The 19,839-nt window shown below is 47.1% G+C and overlaps 1 protein-coding gene across 1 annotated transcript; it reads left to right on the top strand.

The window, feature by feature from the left end:
- Positions 1-1,077: 1,077 nt before the first annotated feature.
- Positions 1,078-13,741, top strand: LOC123753402 (uncharacterized). Its single transcript, XM_045735432.2, has 4 exons — positions 1,078-1,125; positions 8,852-8,956; positions 9,759-9,866; positions 10,915-13,741. Exons 1-4 carry the CDS (start codon positions 1,104-1,106, stop codon positions 12,423-12,425), a joined length of 1,746 nt encoding a protein of 581 aa, XP_045591388.1. The 5' UTR covers positions 1,078-1,103; the 3' UTR covers positions 12,426-13,741.
- The last annotated feature ends 6,098 nt before the right edge of the window (positions 13,742-19,839 follow it).

The following is a 19,839-nucleotide window of genomic DNA, read 5'->3' as shown; positions in this document are numbered from 1 at the left end:
GTGACCATGTGCACCAGTGTGTGTGTGGCCATGTGCACCAGTGTGTGGCCATGTGCACCAGTGTGTGACCATGTGCACCAGTGTGTGTGTGGCCATGTGCACCAGTGTGTGTGTGGCCATGTGCACCAGTGTGTGACCATGTGCACCAGTGTGTGTGTGGCCATGTGCACCAGTGTGTGTGTGGCCATGTGCACCAGTGTGTGTGTGGCCATGTGCACCAGTGTGTGACCATGTGCACCAGTGTGTGTGTGACCATGTGCACCAGTGTGTGTGTGACCATGTGCACCAGTGTGTGTGACCATGTGCACCAGTGTGTGTGACCATGTGCACCAGAGTGTGTGGCCATGTGCACCAGTGTGTGTGACCATGTGCACCAGTGTGTGACCATGTGCACCAGTGTGTGACCATGTACACCAGTGTGTGACCATGTGCACCAGAATGTGGCCATGTGCACCAGTGTGTGTGACCATGTGCACCAGTGTGTGTGTGACCATGTGCACCAGTGTGTGTGTGACCATGTGCACCAGTGTGTGGCCATGTGCACCAGTGTGTGACCATGTACACCAGTGTGTGACCATGTGCACCAGTGTGTGACCATGTACACCAGTGTGTGACCATGTGCACCAGTGTGTGACCATGTGCACCAGTGTGTGGCCATGTGCACCAGTGTGTGACCATGTACACCAGTGTGTGGCCATGTGCACCAGTGTGTGACCATGTACACCAGTGTGTGACCATGTGCACCAGTGTGTGGCCATGTGCACCAGTGTGTGACCATGTACACCAGTGTGTGGCCATGTGCACCAGTGTGTGACCATGTACACCAGTGTGTGTGTGACCATGTGCACCAGTGTGTGTGTGACCATGTGCACCAGTGTGTGTGTGACCATGTGCACCAGTGTGTGGCCATGTGCACCAGTGTGTGACCATGTACACCAGTGTGTGGCCATGTGCACCAGTGTGTGACCATGTGCACCAGTGTGTGACCATGTGCACCAGTGTGTGGCCATGTGCACCAGAGCGCATGGCCAGGTGCACATGGCCAGGCGCAGGCTCGGGGTGGCAGAGGACGGGCGGGCCAGTACCAGCACCGACACCACAACATGGAGAGCGTCCCGGCCAAGGGTGAGAGCCAGTCTGTGTTGACAGCTTGCCAGGCACTCTTGCCAGTCTCTCTCGCCCTCAAGTGACGTCCAGTGACCTCACCTGTTGGCCTGAGGTTGACCTCAAGTGTGACATGACCTTGTGTGAGCCATGACAAGGAGGCCACCCCGCCGGGCCTCTGACAGGGCTCAATATCCCTTGACATCGAACCAGTGTCAACCAATTTAAAGTGTTTTTTTTATCTTATTAACTATAGTAAATCATATGAAATTATCAATAATTTTGTAAGCATTGTTCAGAAGCTCAAGTGTATTAAAGGATGGACAAGAGGACAACAAATATAATATCGATAGTTGTAAACCAATGGAACCGCCTACCCGCCGAAGCCGGAAAAGCGAAAACACTTTTGGGTTTAAAAATATAACTAGAAAATATCATCAGGGCAAATGGGGGGACCTTTGACAAGCCGCTGCCTGTCCTCGTCGAGGCCACTAGTGCTAGTGGCGCTCAGGTAAATTCAGGTAAATAATGCTGTGTGAAAAAAATATCGTAAATTCGAGGATGCGGGTTGATAAACAGTTCATTCAAATACACAAAATATGACTGACAATGATCTTAGAAACAAGGACCCGGGTGACAGGGTCTCTCGAAGTCAGGTCAGGTCAGGTTGGGTCTCATCATATGATATATATACTCGATTGATAAGACAAAGTGTACCTAGTTTGCAGAGATTGACTGGACAAAGCGGAACAAGGTGGATATCTTACAAATCATGTACCATAATAATCCTTTGATGAGACAGTTTGATAGTGTAAATAACAGCTACATCGCTGCTAATCTTATAAAGGAAAAGATGCGTTGATGATATAGATTGATAATGGAAATTAGTATCTATGCAAAACTTGCAAGGAAGTGACACTGCCTGATAACAAGTCCTTATGCTCCAGATGAAATATGATGAGACATTGTGAGCATATACATTGCCCAACCAGTGCCGAGAATTGAAAAAAAGTTCCTGTGTTGATATGGAAAAAAATTGAGCGATCAAGCACATAAATATTGAAGTATATGGATTAAGGAAAATATAGAGAATACGAGGAAACAGGTAAACTGCATTGTTACTGACACGACTACTTGTCAAACCTTAGTTTGAGCGAAGGTTACCAATGGAATGGTTTTTTCTGCGGTTGGAAGAAAACGCTCACAGAGGGCGGGACTTATTTTATTTTTATAATAATAATAATAATTAATTATTTATTAAATACAAATAATTAATTAATAATAATAATCATAATAAGTGATTAAATAATTGATAATCCTTAAATGAAGAAGCATAATAGCTCATTATAACGAATAAATAGATAATTAAAGTGGATAATTAATTATGGTGATTAATAATGATTAGTGAATAACCATAAATTATTATACAGAAATAATATTAATGGATAGCCGTTATAATGATAATGTATTAATTCAAATACAGTGAAGTGACATCTCTAATTAGTAATTGAAAGTTGCATGATTGAATATACGGTAATTCCAATTCTTGGTATTCTTGGCTTATCACTTTGGGGGTTCCGTCGGAGCACCCCCAATCCTGTGAGGGCCAGCGCCGCGGAACCCCCACCTTAGTTTGAGCGAAGATTAGGAATGGAATTTTTTTTTTAACGTAAGTGAAATAATGAGGTATATACAAAAAAAAAAAAAAAAAGTATTAGGCTACTTTGGTCGAGGAGGCCACAAGGTGATGGAAACTGATGGTATGGATGGACATATGAGCTCCTTCTGTGGAAAATATATATATATTGTTTTTTTTTTTTTAGATATATACAAGAGTTGTTACATTCTTGTAGAGCCACTAGTACGCGTAGCATTTCGGGCAGGTCCCTGGAATACGATCCCCGCCGCGAAGAATCCTTGTTACAACCAAGTACACATTTTACTGTTGGGTTAAACAGAGGCTACAGTTAAGGATTTGCGCCCAGTAAATCCTCCCCGGCCAGGATACGAACCCATGACATAGCGCTCGCGGAACGCCAGGCGAGTGTCTTACCACTACACCACGGAGACTGGTGCCTAGCATTGGGAATACTAACGCCTGGGCGAGATGAAATATTGTGGAATTGGCCACTATTAGTAAACTCGCAGTAATTATGAGTAAACTCTATTAGTAAATTCAGAGGGGAATGAACTGATCAATGTGCGAAACTGTGCTCAGAACTTGTGATTGTTTTGGAAACGGGATTAATTATTGCGTCAAATTTATGTTGAGGTAGAGAACATACGAAATAAAGATGGTGTTACGGCCCTCTCGGGACGTAACGGGGTTCCTACTCTGATGTTGTTAGAGGAAGTTGTATCCGGCCCCAAGCCAGTAGTGGCTTTCAAGGGATGTGATCCGTGACGCAAGAAACGTAAAGGGGGAAGGGAAAGAAAGTTAAGAACTTAAGATTATAATTGTTACCATCACCAAATAAATTATATATATAAAAGAAGTGCATTGGGGGAGGGGTATTAACACTGTACAGGGGAAATACACAATGGTCTTCTGCTGAAGACTCTGGATCCAGGCTCTCGGTGCTGAGTCCTCGGTGCTCTTTATCCTCGTGGTCTCTTGACGAATCCTTCGATCAAGCTGAGTCTACCCCAGACACAGGCCAGCCAAAATACAGCTCCACTGGGGGCACCGCCGTGGAGGCCGTCAACCACAAGTCCAGCCGGTCTGCTGGCAGGTTCCGGATCAGCAAGGCTGGTCAGGCCACTCCACAAACGATATAAGGGTAACGCCCTAGACAGGAGCCTCGTGTGATACCACAAATCACTCTCCTGTCCTCAGTACCCCAGTGGATAATCGTCTCCAGCAGTCGGTCCCGGGTAATCCTTCTACTGCCACTCCACTGGCAGGGTAACACCACAGTGTTCTTCCGGGGGACGACTTCACAGCTGCTGCAGCAAAGCACAAGGTATGGAGACGGCTGCCTTGGGTAGACTGACTCAACTTCCATCACAGCAGTCCCAGGTCGACTCTGTAAGCAGACACGTCATCAATAACTGGGACACACTAAGGCACCTCACTTACAGGCTCAGACACAAACGCCCACCTATCCACTCCATAGATGGCGCTGGTGTCTGAGCACCACCTCACCAGAGGTCAGCAGCGGCTGTGTTGAGCGCTGAACCAGACTGGAAACTGGCCCTCGAGGCCAGTACACGTCGTCCTCACCATGTGTCGTCGTCCGTTTGGAGGGGGTTTCGGGAGCTGACCCACAGATGGCGCGGTCGTCACTGCTCCGGGCGCGGACGCTGGATCCGGGTTCGTAACAGATGGTTACCTGAAGTAAGACTTTATCATAAATAACTGACTGACTGATAGATAATAGAGGCTTACTCGTAAATAACTGACTGACTGATAGATAATAGAGGTTTACTCGTAAATAACCGACTGACTGATAGATAATAGAGGTTTACTCGTAAATAACTGACTGATAGATGATGGAGACTTGGGAATTGTCTCCCGTGCATGGGAACTGATCGAGCGAAGGAGGAGGCACTGAGTAGTGCAAAACACCTCAAAGTGAGAAATATTGAACATTTCACGAATGCCTGGAACACTGCTCATGCGCACAAGAGTTGATAACATGACCAAGAATTGGAAATAAGAACCTCCGTCTAGGCGAGAATAAAGTTCATTGTGAGATCTTACGAAAGCTTTGAATCCGAATATAAATTTGTGATGAGAGATCGAGCTGTAGAATATACGTTTCCTTGACTAAGATTACTAAAATGGTAGGATGTGTTGGTAAGAAATATTGGAGTACATGCTGATTAAACTTGTACAGAAACAATAGATTTCTCTCTCAAAGTACACACAGAGTATGGCACAGAAAAGCTGCGTGGAAATTTTTGTGTACTGAGACGGTGTAGTGTTATTGAGAGAAACGCAGTGGAAAGGTATACATTTACGAAGCCTAAAATAAGTAGGAAGGAATGTTGTTGTTGTTAAAGATTCGCTACCTGGAACAAAAAGTTCCAAGTAACACGGGCTATGGTGAGCCCGTAGTGCCTTTAGGAAGGAATGGTATTGATGTGAAAATTGTGAGGGAAAGAATGTCATTATTGAGAGGATACACAGAGGATAGATGACTGTGAATTACGAAGGAAAACTAAGATAGGTTAGGGGGATGGATAAGTTGGGATGAAAGAAGAGTGAATTCGTATAAGTGTTAGTGAACAAATCCACAGAGCCGGTCATTTGATGCATACGCTATTGTGATATCTGTGTGTTACGTGCTTTGTGTAAGACATTGATAATTGTGCAAGTTTGTGTTAGGTCCTGTTTAAGAGAGAGTGTGTGTGAGTTGATGTTAAATATGGGAGTCTGTACTATGGGGGATCTAGTATAAATGGATGTAGGGGCAGTAGTTAGCATTAAGAGTTATCAAATATGGGAGATCTAAAAGGCCCGGCCCCCAAGTGGAATATCCACAGTGAATATTAATTGGCTACAAGATAATGTCAGTCTAGAGGTTGATCATAGATCTCCTACACAGGAAGAATGGATACTCCTTTACTAACTTAACTTATTTATTAACCCCTTAACAACCCCCCCATATACATTCACACCAATAACAATAATAAGAATTACTTTACCACACTATCTTACGTTAAAAGCCTTGATCCACATAAGCAGGATACAAGGTTTACACTGAGAACAAGCTAGGGTAAAGTACTACTAGTGAAGCACTTGAAGCTTGGGCAGCTTAGGGGGTATTGAGCCCACGTGGTACCCTAACACAACACTAATGGGTACCCAAAACACTAACAAATACTACCCCAAGGTCTCCACCCATCTTACAAACCCAGAGTAGGCACACTTAAAAAACACAGGACTTAACTTAATGGTACAGGAACTTAAGGTAAGGGAAATAAGTAAGAGGAAAGGTAGAGGAGTGCAGAGCAGCTCAGCAAGGTCTTGACTCCCACGAACGCCAGTCAGAGAAGAGAGATCATCTCCACTCTCCTCCCTCAGTTCACTCGCTGCCAGCAGACTACTCAACTAATCGTACAGCATTCCTATCCCAAGTTTACTCAGGTTTACTTTACAAATGATTAGAAAGTATTAGTAAACATAGTTGGTGCCTATTTTATTATTTAATAATCAACCCCCAGCTCAGTCTTTACATGCTCTGTGAGAAACAAGAATCGTCTTACGTCTGGCAGGGAAGATACGACAAATGCAGCTCGCCATGCGTCCCCAATACTATAAGGTAGTTTATTTAGCTCAATTTTGACCTCTGGTTTCCACTGAGGAACCCAGGGTCGTAACAGTTGACTAGAAATGACTGCTTTTTAAACTGTGTGCAAGATTGTGTTTGTGATCTGTGTAAGATACTGAGAATTGAGCAAGTTTGTGTTTGATAGTGTATGAATTGTATAGAAGTGACCTTGTGCTTGAGAAAGTGTGTGAAAGATTGGGCATTTGTGCAATAAGAGTAAGGTTGAGACAGGAATTTGAATGTGCAAGTTTATGGTAGTGTGTGAGAGATAAGTGCAACCTTAAGTGTCTTCAGTGTAAGTGTTTATGAAAAAATTGTTTAAGGTCGATGCGCACGATTGCATAAGAAAACAATTTTTGCAGCTTTTGTGAAAAGCGCAAATTAATCAATGAATGTTTCCCAAGCCAACATGCATCATAATACGAATGACCCCATGAAGGATTCGAACCCGGTCAGTCAGGGTCTTCAGGCCCCTTTGACATGTCCAGTACTATAGTCACTCACGTACAGCCCCGCTCCGGTGCCAGGTAAGTCCACTACGGGCTCGCCATAGCCCGTGCTACTTGGAACTTTTTGTTCCACGTTGCTAAATCTAAAACAACAACATATAGCCACTCGGCCACAAACTGTCCAAATGTATTGGGAAGTCGTCTGACTTTTAAGTTCTTTCCTATTTAATAATACATCTTCAGAAGGATCCTTCTGAGGATGTATACGAAAGTACTTAAGGAATTTCCTGTCTCAATCCTTCTTTCGTGGTCTGACATTGTCACAGTGTTTGTACACACACACACACACACATTGTGTGTGTGTGTGTGAGAAGATTGTGAGAAAAAACCTAGTAACACATCTGGAGAGAAGAGACTTCGTGACAACCCATCAACATGGGTTCAGGGAGGGTAAATCTTGTCTTACAGGCTTGATAGAATTCTACGATCAGGTGACAAAGATTAAGCAAGAAAGAGAAGGCTGGGCGGACTGCATTTTTTTGAACTGTCGGAAAGCCTTTGACACAGTACCCCATAAAAGGTTGATGCATAAGCTGGAGAAACAGGCAGGAGTAACTGGTAGGGCGCTCCAGTGGATAAGGGGAGTACCTAAGCAATAGGAAGCAGAGAGTTACAGTGAGGGGTGAGACCTCAGACTGGCGTGAAGTCACCAGTGGAGTCCCACAGGGCTCTGTACTTGGACCTATCCTGTTTCTGATATACGTAAATGATCTCCCAGAGGGTATAGACTCATTCCTCTCAATGTTTGCTGACGACGCCAAAATTATGAGAAGGATTAAGACAGAGAAGGACAGCTTGAGGCTTCAAGAAGACCTGGACAAGCTGCAGGAATGGTTGAACAAATGGCTGTTAGAGTTTAACCCAAGCAAATGTAATGTAATGAAGATAGGGGTAGGGAGCAGGAGACCAGATACAAGGTATCATCTGGGAGATGAATTACTTCAGGAGTCAGAGAGAGAGAAAGACCTGGGGGTTGATATCACGCCAAACCTGTCCCCTGAAGCTCATATCAAGAGGATAACATCAGCAGCATATGCCAGGTTGGCTAACATAAGAACGGCCTTTAGAAACTTGTGTAAGGAATCTTTCAGAACATTATATACCACATATGTCAGACCAATCCTGGAGTATGCGGCTCCAGCATGGAGTCCATATCTAGTCAAGCATAAGACTAAACTGGAAAAGGTTCAAAGGTTTGCCACCAGACTAGTACCCGAGCTGAGAGGTATGAGCTAGGAGGAGAGACTACGGGAATTAAACATAACTTCGTTGGAAGACAGAAGAGTTAGGGGGGGACATGATCACCACATTCAAGATTCTCAAGGGAATCGACAGGGTTGATAAAGACAGGCTATTTAACACAAGGGGCACACGCACTAGGGGACACAGGTGGAAACTGAGTGCCCAAATGAGCCACAGAGATATTAGAAAGAACTTTTTTAGTGTCAGAGTGGTTGACAAATGGAATGCATTAAGCAGTGATGTGGTGGAGGCTGACTCCATACACAGTTTCAAGTGTAGATATGATAGAGCCCAATAGGCTCAGGAATCTGTACACCAGTTGATTGACAGTTGAGAGGCGGGACCAAAGAGCCAGAGCTCAACCCTCGGAAACACAAATATGTTGTTTATTGTGTGTTGTATACACTTACTGTGAGTGTGTTGTTGTACACACTTACTGTGAGTGTGTTGTTGTACACACTTACTGTGAGTGTGTTGTTGTACACACTTACTGTGAGTGTGTTGTTGTACACACTTACTGTGAGTGTGTTGTTGTACACACTTACTGTGAGTGTGTGTGATGTTGTACACACTTACTGTGAGTGTGTGTGATGTTGTACACACTTACTGTGAGTGTGTGTGATGTTGTACACACTTACTATGAATGTGTTGTTGTACACACTTACTGTGAGTGTGTTGTTGTACACACTTACCACTTACTGTGAGTGTGTTGTGTTTCAGGGCGGAGAGTGGTGGTGGTGTGGTCGGTGGTGGGGGCGGCGCTCCTCACCACACTCTGGACGCTGACCACAACAACCAACTACATCACTGACACCCGCATCAAACGTACGTATGTGTCGACGGCTGCATCCTTCTTCAAGGGTGTAGTGTGCTCACACACCACCACCACACTACCCTTCTCCCTGTGTTAGGAGAAGAGAGAGAGAGAGAGAGAGAGAGAGAGAGAGAGAGAGAGAGAGAGAGAGAGAGAGAGAGAGAGAGAGAGAGAGACAGAGAGACAGAGAGAGAGAGAGAGAGAGAGAGAGAGAGAGAGAGAGAGAGAGAGAGAGAGAGAGAGAGAGAGAGAGAGAGAGAGAGACAGAGAGAGAGAGAGAGAGAGAGAGAGAGAGAGAGAGAGAGAGAGAGAGAGAGAGAGAGACAGAGACAGAGACAGAGACAGAGACAGAGAGAGAGAGAGAGAGAGAGAGAGAGAGAGAGAGAGAGAGAGAGAGAGAGAGACAGAGAGTGAGAGTGAGAGAGAGAGAGAGAGAGAGAGAGAGAGAGAGAGAGAGAGAGAGAGAGAGAGAGAGAGAGAGAGAGAGAGAGAGAGGGAGAGAGGGAGAGAGAGAGAGAGAGAGAGAGAGAGAGAGAGAGAGAGAGAGAGAGAGAGAGAGAGACAGAGACAGAGACAGAGAGAGAGAGAGAGAGAGAGAGAGAGAGAGAGAGAGAGAGAGAGGGAGAGGGAGAGAGAGAGAGAGACAGAGAGAGAGAGAGAGAGAGAGAGAGAGAGAGAGAGAGAGAGAGAGAGAGAGACAGAGACAGAGACAGAGACAGAGACAGAGACAGAGACAGAGAGAGAGAGAGAGAGAGAGAGAGAGAGAGAGAGAGAGAGATGCCTTATACAGCTTCCATCACTCGTGTGTTACAGAGGTGGGGTCGAGGTCCACGAAGGAGCCGTGTTTATCCCCAGAGATGCGACGGCGCCTGGCCGCCTCACTCACCAAGCTGCAGAGGGACCTGCGGGCCTCACATCCAGGTACTCTTCCTAAACCCTTAAACACCACCACCATAACTCCCTATAACGCCTCTCGTGTACAGGTTATATTTGTATACTGCCCAGATATTGTGTACGTAGCTTGCATGTGATCAACGTTAATAATTATAATGTTGCCGTCTTGCAAGATTGAAGCCCTCACTGCTGGCAATAGCAATCTCCCTGTCACATACACCCGTCATATGTGACAGGTTGCCTTAATTAGAAATACGAATTAATAAATAATTGGCCAGTCAACCCGTACTCCTAATAGCACGTAGCATTTTGAAGTATACTCTACCTAAGGCGAAAAATTGTCGTACTAGAAAATGGAAGCGGCTGGTGAAAGTGACGAACTGTCCCGATTTCTGTTTTGGGTCCTCTGGCAGATTAGGATAAGGGCACTTTAGTACGACAGTTTGTTGACGTTGGGGCACCTTAGGAGGACAGGCTGAGTATACAGCATCCTTCCGGAAAATTGGAGCAGGAAGAAATAGGAAGAGAGTTTGGTCTAGGAGTGGCTGTCCTTTACTAATACTGCACAGCGTCCGGAAGTGTCACAACACTGTCGGCTGAAGCCATCGAGAAAGAGGCCTTTCTTTGATCCGTTGGTCGTGGCCGGTGTTCGGAGAGCCGCTGGGAAAATCGTTGTACTCCAGGAGTTCTGTTTACACTACAGTAAATCCTTGGGTCCTCGGTTCTGTGTGACCCCCTTCATGTTACTGGGGTACCCGTGGGGTCTCGGGGCGTTAGCCAGAGTAATTTCCATGTTACAATGCTGGTGATCACGGCCGTTGTGTACATTGCTGGCGACTGTGTGTGAAAGCACTAAACCATTGCGACTATACAGCACTGGGAAGGAATATGGGGACTAAGATTTAGGATAGGACCGAGGGCAGGAATGGTGCCCTAATTGTCACCCCAGCTAGTGAATAATATTCTTGCCAGTGGGTGTCTCTGGGTAATTATGTACACTAAATCACGTGGTTTACTTGATGCAGGTATTAATGTCCTCTTGATAGTGTTAAATATGTTGATGTTTTCATGGCAGGTGTTGGAGAGCGGTGGAGGAGAGAGCTGCACAAGGTGGCAGCCACACTCGACCCTCGCCTGGACAGAGAGCCGCTCCGTCCTGCCACTCTCGTCTGTCCGGAGCACCACAACGGCACCAAATTCGTGGTGGAGAAGTGCACAGGAGCGCCCCCGCTGAGGCAGGTGCTGAGTGTGGTGGTGGCAGCGAGGGGATGGCAGCCCTCTAGGGTGTCACGGGTGGTGCGTGCCCTCAACTCCCACTACAACCTTACCATCGTTCTCATTCTCTCAGACGGTGATCCGTCTCCCGTCACGGACAGAGCCGTTGTGGTGGTGAGACAGGACGCCGCCGTCAGCGACGGGAGGGCGCTGGACGACGCCGTCAGTAGAGTGACGACGCCGTATGTGTTCCTGGGCGAGGGTCTGGGAGACTTCTCGTGGCAGCACTCGGCCCTGGGGCGCCTGGTGCGGGTGCTGGACCGTCTGGGCGGCCAGGGCGTGGCCGGCGGCAGCCACCGTGACCACCGCGGCCAGTGGCGCCACGGCTGCCTCCAGCGGTCACTCACCAACTATCACGCCACCTTCCTGAGTGGCTACCAACACTCAGGTCAGGAGTGTATGTACTGTGATGACGTGTTAGGGCCAGTCCTGGCCAGCGTGGGCCTCGTGCACCGCGTGCCCTTCAGTCACGCTCTGAGTGGCCCCGCACTCTACCGTGACTGGCACACCAGAGTGACGCAGGCGGGCTACCTCACGCTAGCCTGCCCTGACGTCATGTTCTTCCTGCAGGAGGAGGCTACGATGGACGCTTCTGATTGGCAAGCGTACGCCAGACAGTGGTCGCTCCAGACCATCCAGGCCCACGACGGCGAGCAGTACAGCTTCACCTGCAGGGAGGTGGCCATCAGCTGCTCTGATCTCCGGAAGAAGATCGCGTCGTACCTGGTGGCGCCGTGCTGCCGGGAGGCCATCATGGCCGGCATCACCGTGCTGGACACCTTCGCGGGCCAGCACGGCCTGGCCTACGAGCTCCACCACGGCTCGCTCCTGGGCGCCGTCAAGCTGGCCGCCTTCCTGCCCTGGGACTTTGACCAGGACATTTACTACGACTGCAAGGACCGGCGGACCTGGGAGTCCCTCAATGGCTACCTGAAGGGCAGGAAAACCGGTTGTCACGTGAGGCTGTCGAGCGCCAGACGGCAGCTGGTGCTCCAGTGCGCCACCTTCTTCGTGGACATGGTGTGCAGGTCGCCCCTGACGGGCCACAGCCTGCCGGCAGGCTACAGGAACGTGACGACCTGGGTGGAGTATGGCGGGCGGCGGGTGAGCGTCATGGCCAACCCTGGCGCCGCCGTCAGGGACCAGACGGGGCCCGAGAACCTGCGTCACGCCCAGCACTGGCGCGTCCCGGCACGACCAGCCGCTGGCGCCTGGCGGCCCTGTCACACGCCTGCCACCCAGGCCTGCCTCGACCACCACCCTGCGGACGGCAGCCTCGCCTTCTCTCACCCGCCAGTGTGTCTACCTTGACGCCTCTCCCTCAGTGAGGTGTCACGCTGCCTTCTCTCACCCGCCAGTGTGTCTACCTTGACGCCTCTCCCTCAGTGAGGTGTCACGCTGCCTTCTCTCACCCGCCAGTGTGTCTACCTTGACGCCTCTCCCTCAGTGAGGTGTCACGCTGCCTTCTCTCACCCGCCAGTGTGTCTACCTTGACGCCTCTCCCTCAGTGAGGCGTCACGCTGCCTTCTCTCACCCGCCAGTGTGTCTACCTTGACGCCTCTCCCTCAGTGAGGCGCCACGCTGCCTTCTCATGAACACTGTGAGAGTGACAGTGTAACAGCGTGACCGAATGTGACAGCCACTCACAGACTGAACACACTACAAATTGGGTTGTTATAGCAGTGTAACAATGAGTCTGACAGCTACAGTGTAAACGTGTGTGTGTACTCAACTAGTTGTGCTTGCGGGGGTTGAGCTCTGGCTCTTTGGTCCCGCCTCTCAACTGTCAATCATCTGGTGTACAGATTCCTGAGCCTACTGGGCTCTATCATATCTACACTTGAAACTGTACATGGAGTCAGCCTCCACCACATCACTGCCTAATGCATTCCATTTACTAACTACTCTGATACTGATAATTTCATTCTAATATCTCTGTGGCTCATTTGGGTACTCAGTTTCCACCTGTGTCCCCTTGTTCGAGTACCATCCGAGAATTTTGTATATAGTTATCATGTCTCCCCGAACTATTCTGTCTTCCAGCGACGTGACGTGCAATTCACGCAGCCCTTCCTCGTAACTCATGCCTCTTGGTTCTGGGACTAGCCTCTGAACTGGCATACCTCTAAACTTTTTTGAGCTTCGTCTTGTGCTTGACAAGGTACGGGCTCCATGCTGGGGCCGCATACTCCAGGATTGGTCTTACATATGTGGTGTACAAGGTTCTGAATGATTCCTTACACAAGTTTCTAAAGGCAGTTCTGATAATAGCCAGCCTTGCATACGCCGCTGATGATAATCTTTCAACGTGAGCTTTAGGTGACAGGTTTGGTGTGATATCAACTCCTAGATCTCTCTCTCTGTCCGTTTCGAGAAGGACTTCATCTCTCATTCGGAATCCTGTGTCCGGCCTCCTGTTCCCTTCGCCTAGTTTCATTGCCTTACATTTACTCGAGTTAAACTCTATTATCCATTTGTTGGACCATTCCTCCAGTTCGTCTAGGTCATCTTGGAGTATCTTCCTATCTTCCTCGGTCTTAATCCTCCTCATAATTTTTGAATAATCAGCAAACATTGAGAGGAACGAGTCTATACCCTCTGGGGGTGTGTGTAGTAATAACAAGTTAAATATATATATATATATATATATATATGTATATATATATATATATATATATATATATATATATATATATATATATATATATATATATATATATATATATATATATATAATTATCACAAGTTGTCGAGCTCCTCCAGATGGTGGGGCAGGAACCCCGAATGCAGTGTGCATTTCTCCTGTGTATCGCCACACTGAGGAAGTTGGCAGCTCTAGGGTCTTTTGTTGTTTCAATGAGTCTAGAACCCAGTTCCTTAAAAAAAACTGGTGGCACTCTTACCCCAGGCGCCGAGTGTCTCAGAAGCAATGGGGACAAAATTGTAGAGGTGATCCAGTTCTCTGTACTTACGGGATTTGGCTGATTCCCTGTGAGCGGCAGCGCCACCTGGTTGTGCAACACTGAGGTTAATGTAGGTGTTAGCCAGGGTTGATACGCATCTATAGTCCTATACCAACTGCTTGCCATTCTTCCAGGGGTTCACTGTGATACCATCCGGGCGACCAATAAGAGCATCAGAATTATTTTTTGTCCACTCGTGATGGTCGAGTGGTTAAGGTATCCTGTACACCATTTGCATAGTGCTCCTGGCAGTATGGGTTCGAGTCACTTCTGGGGTGTGAGTTTTCAGTTGCATATATGCCTGGGGACCATTCAGGCTTGTTCGTATTTGTGTTTCTCACGTGTGCCCCAAAGAATGAGGTGATTTGATAAAATACTATGCCCAAGATTACCATCAGAGTGCCGGCGGGATGATGGGGAAATAGCCTCGGCTACCATCATCTTTTGTCCGGTCGTGATGGTCGAGTGGTTAAGGTGTCCCGTACACCAGTTGCATAGTGCTCCTGGCAGATGGGTTCGAGTCACTTCTGGGGTGTGAGTTTTCGGTTATATTTATAAAAAACAGCTGATGCCATGCTCAGCACCGCAACATCAGACAAGGAGAAAGCCCGCCTCAGAGCAGTGCATGCCCCCCATGCAGGAGACTTCCTCCTGGCAGTACCCATGTCAGCAATGGGCACGCGCCTAGATCCAGAATCCCTTCGTGTAGCAGTAGCCCTCCGCCTTGGTGCCCCAATTCACACTGAATACAAGTGTATTTGCAACAGGGGTGGAAGCAGACCAATACGGACTGCATGGGTTGCATTGCGGAAGCACAAAGGGCTGGCATGCAAGACACAACGAGGTCAATGACATCATCAAGAGAAGCCTCGTCTCAGCTGGGTGCCCAGCGGAGAGAGAACCTCGCATCCTAGGGGTCCAAAACCCGGATTTCCCCGCACTTCGCCCTGATGGCATCACCATATACGCCTGAAGAGGGGCAAACAGTTGGTGTGGGACTACACATGTGTATCCACCCTGGCTGGCACCAATGTACACTTCGGAGCTGATCAAGCAGGTGGGGCGGCCAACCACAGGGAAACAGCAAAATCACTGGATTTTGTACAGGCGACTGGAAGGTCAATACACCTTTGTTCCCATAGCGTCTGAGACGCATGGCCCCTGGGGGCAAGAGTGCCTTGGGATTTCTCAAGGAATTGGGTTCCAAGCTCATTGACGTCACCAGAGACCCAAGAGCTACCAGTTTTTTGTTTCAGCGCCTCAGTGTGGCGATCCAGAGGGGAAACGCCTGCTGCATCCTCGGTTCTGGCCGGGAACAGGAGGAGCTTCAAGAGATCCATAACCTCTAAGCGCTCTTCGTATCAACCAATGTATATCTTGTAACCTTTGAATATATAATAAAGCAAAAAAAAAAAAATCCAAAGGAAGGAGGTGGTAGAAGAAAAGCACACAGAAACTGTATTGGAGGGACCTAAACATTCCCTCTAATGCGTTATGTGTGGTTTGTGTGCGTTATATATATATATATATATATATATATATATATATATATATATATATATGTCGTACCTAGTAGCCAGAACGCACTTCTCAGCCTACTATGCAAGGCCCGATTTGCCTAATAAGCCAAGTTTTCATGAATTAATTGTTTTTCGACTACCTAACCTACCTAACCTAACCTAACCTAACATTTCCGGCTACCTAACCTAACCTAACCTATAAAGATAGGTCAGGTTAGGTTAGGTAGGGTTGGTTAGGTTCGGTCATATATCTACGTTAATTTTAACTCCAATAAAAAAAAATGACCTCAAAGATAACGAAATGGGTAGCTTTATCATTTCATAAGAAAAAAATTAGAGAAAATATAATAATTTAGGAAAACTTGGCTTATTAGGCAAATTGGGCCTTGCATAGTAGGCTGAGAGGTGTGTTCTGGCTACTAGGTACGACATATATATATATATATATATATATATATATATATATATATATATATATATATATATATATATATATATATATATATATATATATATATATATATATATATATATATATATATATATATATATATATATATATATATATATATATATATATGACCGAAAAAGTAAGATTAATAATTCTAACACGATTTACTATAAAACCAGAAAAACGGCCAGCCTACTCATGAGAAACTCTCCAGACACAAAACAGAACGCTTTAAAAGAGACTAACGTCGTCTATGCCTTCAAATGCCCTCTTGGGGACTGTAAGCTCCAAAAAAAAACAGTATATAGGCAAGACAACAACATTTCTTTCTAGGCGTTTAACGATGCATAAGCAACAGGGCTCCATTAAGGAACATATAATCTCTTCCCACAACCAAACCATCGCCAGAGAAATCCTAGTAAACAACACAGAAATCATCGATAGATACAGCGATAGCAGGCGGCTTGACGTTTGCGAGGCACTACACATCAAGAAGTCAACACCAGCAATCAACAGCCAATTAATGCACAACTATATTCTACCCACCTCAAGACTCCACTCCAATATAGAAGCATCAAGAAATATGGACCAATAGGCTTTCTACAATCACTTCCATTCAATACCCATTGTTTCGTGATCTGTGTTGTGTTGATGAAATTAATACCCTATTAATGCCACCTCACCCCATCCACCTCTCTCAAATGTAGATATAAAATCGGAGATGCGTAAGTTCTATTCAGTTGTGTATTTGTAAACTAAAGTCTTTGAAAATGTAATAAGTTTTACGAAACGCGCTCGTGTCGCGTCAGACTAGAAATAAAAATGTATTTTGGAGAATTGATTTTTGATTTACCTCCAACAGTGAAAAGAAATGTACGAAAGATTGAGAAAATTCGCGTTAGAATTATTAATCTTACTTTTTCGGTCATATTTAATAATATATGTCTACAGGAAAGTCTGCTACCAATATATATATATATATATATATATATATATATATATATATATATATATATATATATATATATATATATATATATATATATATATATATATATATATATATATATGCCTCCCTCTAATGCGTTATGCGTGGTTTCCTCCGAGGCTATGGGTCCCCCTTCTTCCAGCTAGAGGTGGTACTTATATATATATATATATATATATATATATATATATATATATATATATATATATATATATATATATATATATATATATATATATATATATATATATTTATTACCTCTGCTGATATTATTATCAATCTCGTTAAGCTGTGTATAAAAAAATGTAAATTCACTTTTATTAAATTAATGAGTATTATTTACAGATTTTTGGAATGACAATGACAATGGGTATTCATTATTCTCCATTGATTTCAAACTTTTACATGAAATTTTTGGAAAAGAAATTTGCTAAAAAAATTACCCCTTCTCTTAATATTATTCCAGGTTCTACCTGGAATAATTCCATGGTTTTGATATATTGATAATATTTTGTGTATATAGTCTACAAATGTAAACTCAGACGAATTTTTAGCTAAACCCAATGATCAAGTCACCTCTATACAATTTAATTTTGAAACTGAAATTGCTGAATGTTTGAAATTTTTAGATATACTTATTCATAGGAGAGAATTTTAGTGGGAAGAAATTTTATTCATAGGGTATTTTATAATAAATTTTAAAATATAATATTTTAAAAAATAATATTTTTGAATATTTTATAATATTCATATTTATTATTTTATTCATAACTTAATGGCCATAGAAAGCATACGAATAATTTTTCTTCTGTTCATTATTACTCAGGGCATACCTTACCTTGAGGTGCTTCCGGGGCTTAGCGTCCCCGCGGCCCGGTCGTCGACCAGGCCTCCTCATAGTTACAGTGTGAAACAATCAACCTTTTCTTTCCTTCTTGCTCTTCGGGTAGTTACTCCAGGACTCTTGAATGCTGCTCGCAGGATGGGTATGGGGTCCACCACCGCCCACAGGATGGGTATGGGGTCCACCACCGCCCACAGGATGGGTATGGGGTCCACCACCGCCCACAGGATGGGTATGGGGTCCACCACCGCCCACAGGATGGGTATGGGGTCCACCACCGTCTACAGGATGGGTATGGGGTCCACCACCGCCCACAGGATGGGTATGGGGTCCACCACCGTCTACAGGATGGGTATGGGGTCCACCACCGCCCACAGGATGGGTATGGGGGTCCACCACCGTCCACAGGATGGGTATGGGGGTCCACCATCACCCACAGGATGGGTATGGGGTCCACCACCGCCCACAGGATGGGTATGGGGTCCACCACCGCCCACAGGATGGGTATGGGGTCCACCACCGTCTACAGGATGGGTATGGGGTCCACCACCGCCCACAGGATGGGTATGGGGTCCACCACCGTCTACAGGATGGGTATGGGGTCCACCACCGCCCACAGGATGGGTATGGGGTCCACCACCGTCTACAGGATGGGTATGGGGTCCACCACCGCCCACAGGATGGGTATGGGGGTCCACCACCGTCCACAGGATGGGTATGGGGGTCCACCATCACCCACAGGATGGGTATGGGGTCCACCACCGCCCACAGGATGGGTATGGGGTCCACCACCGCCCACAGGATGGGTATGGGGTCCACCACCGCCCACAGGATGGGTATGGGGGTCCACCACCGTCCACAGGATGGGTATGGGGGTCCACCATCACCCACAGGATGGGTATGGGGTCCACCACCGCCCACAGGATGGGTATGGGGTCCACCACCGCCCACAGGATGGGTAAGGGGTCCACCACCGCCCACAGGATGGGTATGGGGTCCACCACCGTCCACAGGATGGGTATGGGGTCCACCACCGTCCACAGGATGGGTATGGGGTCCACCACCGCTCACAGGATGGGTATGGGGGTCCACCACCGCTCACAGGATGGGTATGGGGGTCCACCACCGCCCACAGGATGGGTATGGGGTCCACCACCGTCCACAGGATGGGTATGGGGTCCACCACCGCCCACAGGATGGGTATGGGGGTCCACCACCGCCCACAGGATGGGTATGGGGTCCACCACCGCCCACAGGATGGGTATGGGGTCCACTACCGCCCACAGGATGGGTATGGGGTCCACTACCGTCCACAGGATGGATATGGAGTCCACTACCGCCCACAGGATGGGTATGGGGTCCACTACCGCCCACAGGATGGGTATGGGGTCCACTACCGTCCACAGGATGGATATGGGGTCCACTACCGCCCACAGGATGGGTATGGGGTCCACTACCGCTCACAGGATGGATATGGGGTCCACTACCGCCCACAGGATGGGTATGGGGTCCACTACCGCCCACAGGATGGGTATGGGGTCCACTACCGCCCACAGGATGGGTATGGGGTCCACTACCGCCCACAGGATGGGTAAGGGGTCCACTACCGCCCACAGGATGGGTATGGGGTCCACTACCGCCCACAGGATGGGTATGGGGTCCACTACCGCCCACAGGATGGGTATGGGGTCCACTACCGTCCACAGGATGGATATGGAGTCCACTACCGCCCACAGGATGGGTATGGGGTCCACTACCGCCCACAGGATGGGTATGGGGTCCACTACCGTCCACAGGATGGATATGGGGTCCACTACCGCCCACAGGATGGGTATGGGGTCCACTACCGCTCACAGGATGGATATGGGGTCCACTACCGCCCACAGGATGGGTATGGGGTCCACTACCGCCCACAGGATGGGTATGGGGTCCACTACCGCCCACAGGATGGGTATGGGG

The sequence above is a fragment of the Procambarus clarkii genome, chromosome 1 (genome assembly GCF_040958095.1).
Source record: "Procambarus clarkii isolate CNS0578487 chromosome 1, FALCON_Pclarkii_2.0, whole genome shotgun sequence".
Lineage (NCBI taxonomy): Eukaryota > Metazoa > Arthropoda > Malacostraca > Decapoda > Cambaridae > Procambarus > Procambarus clarkii.
The sequence above is the reverse complement of the archived record's forward strand: the minus strand, read 5'-3'. Positions and strand labels throughout refer to the sequence as shown.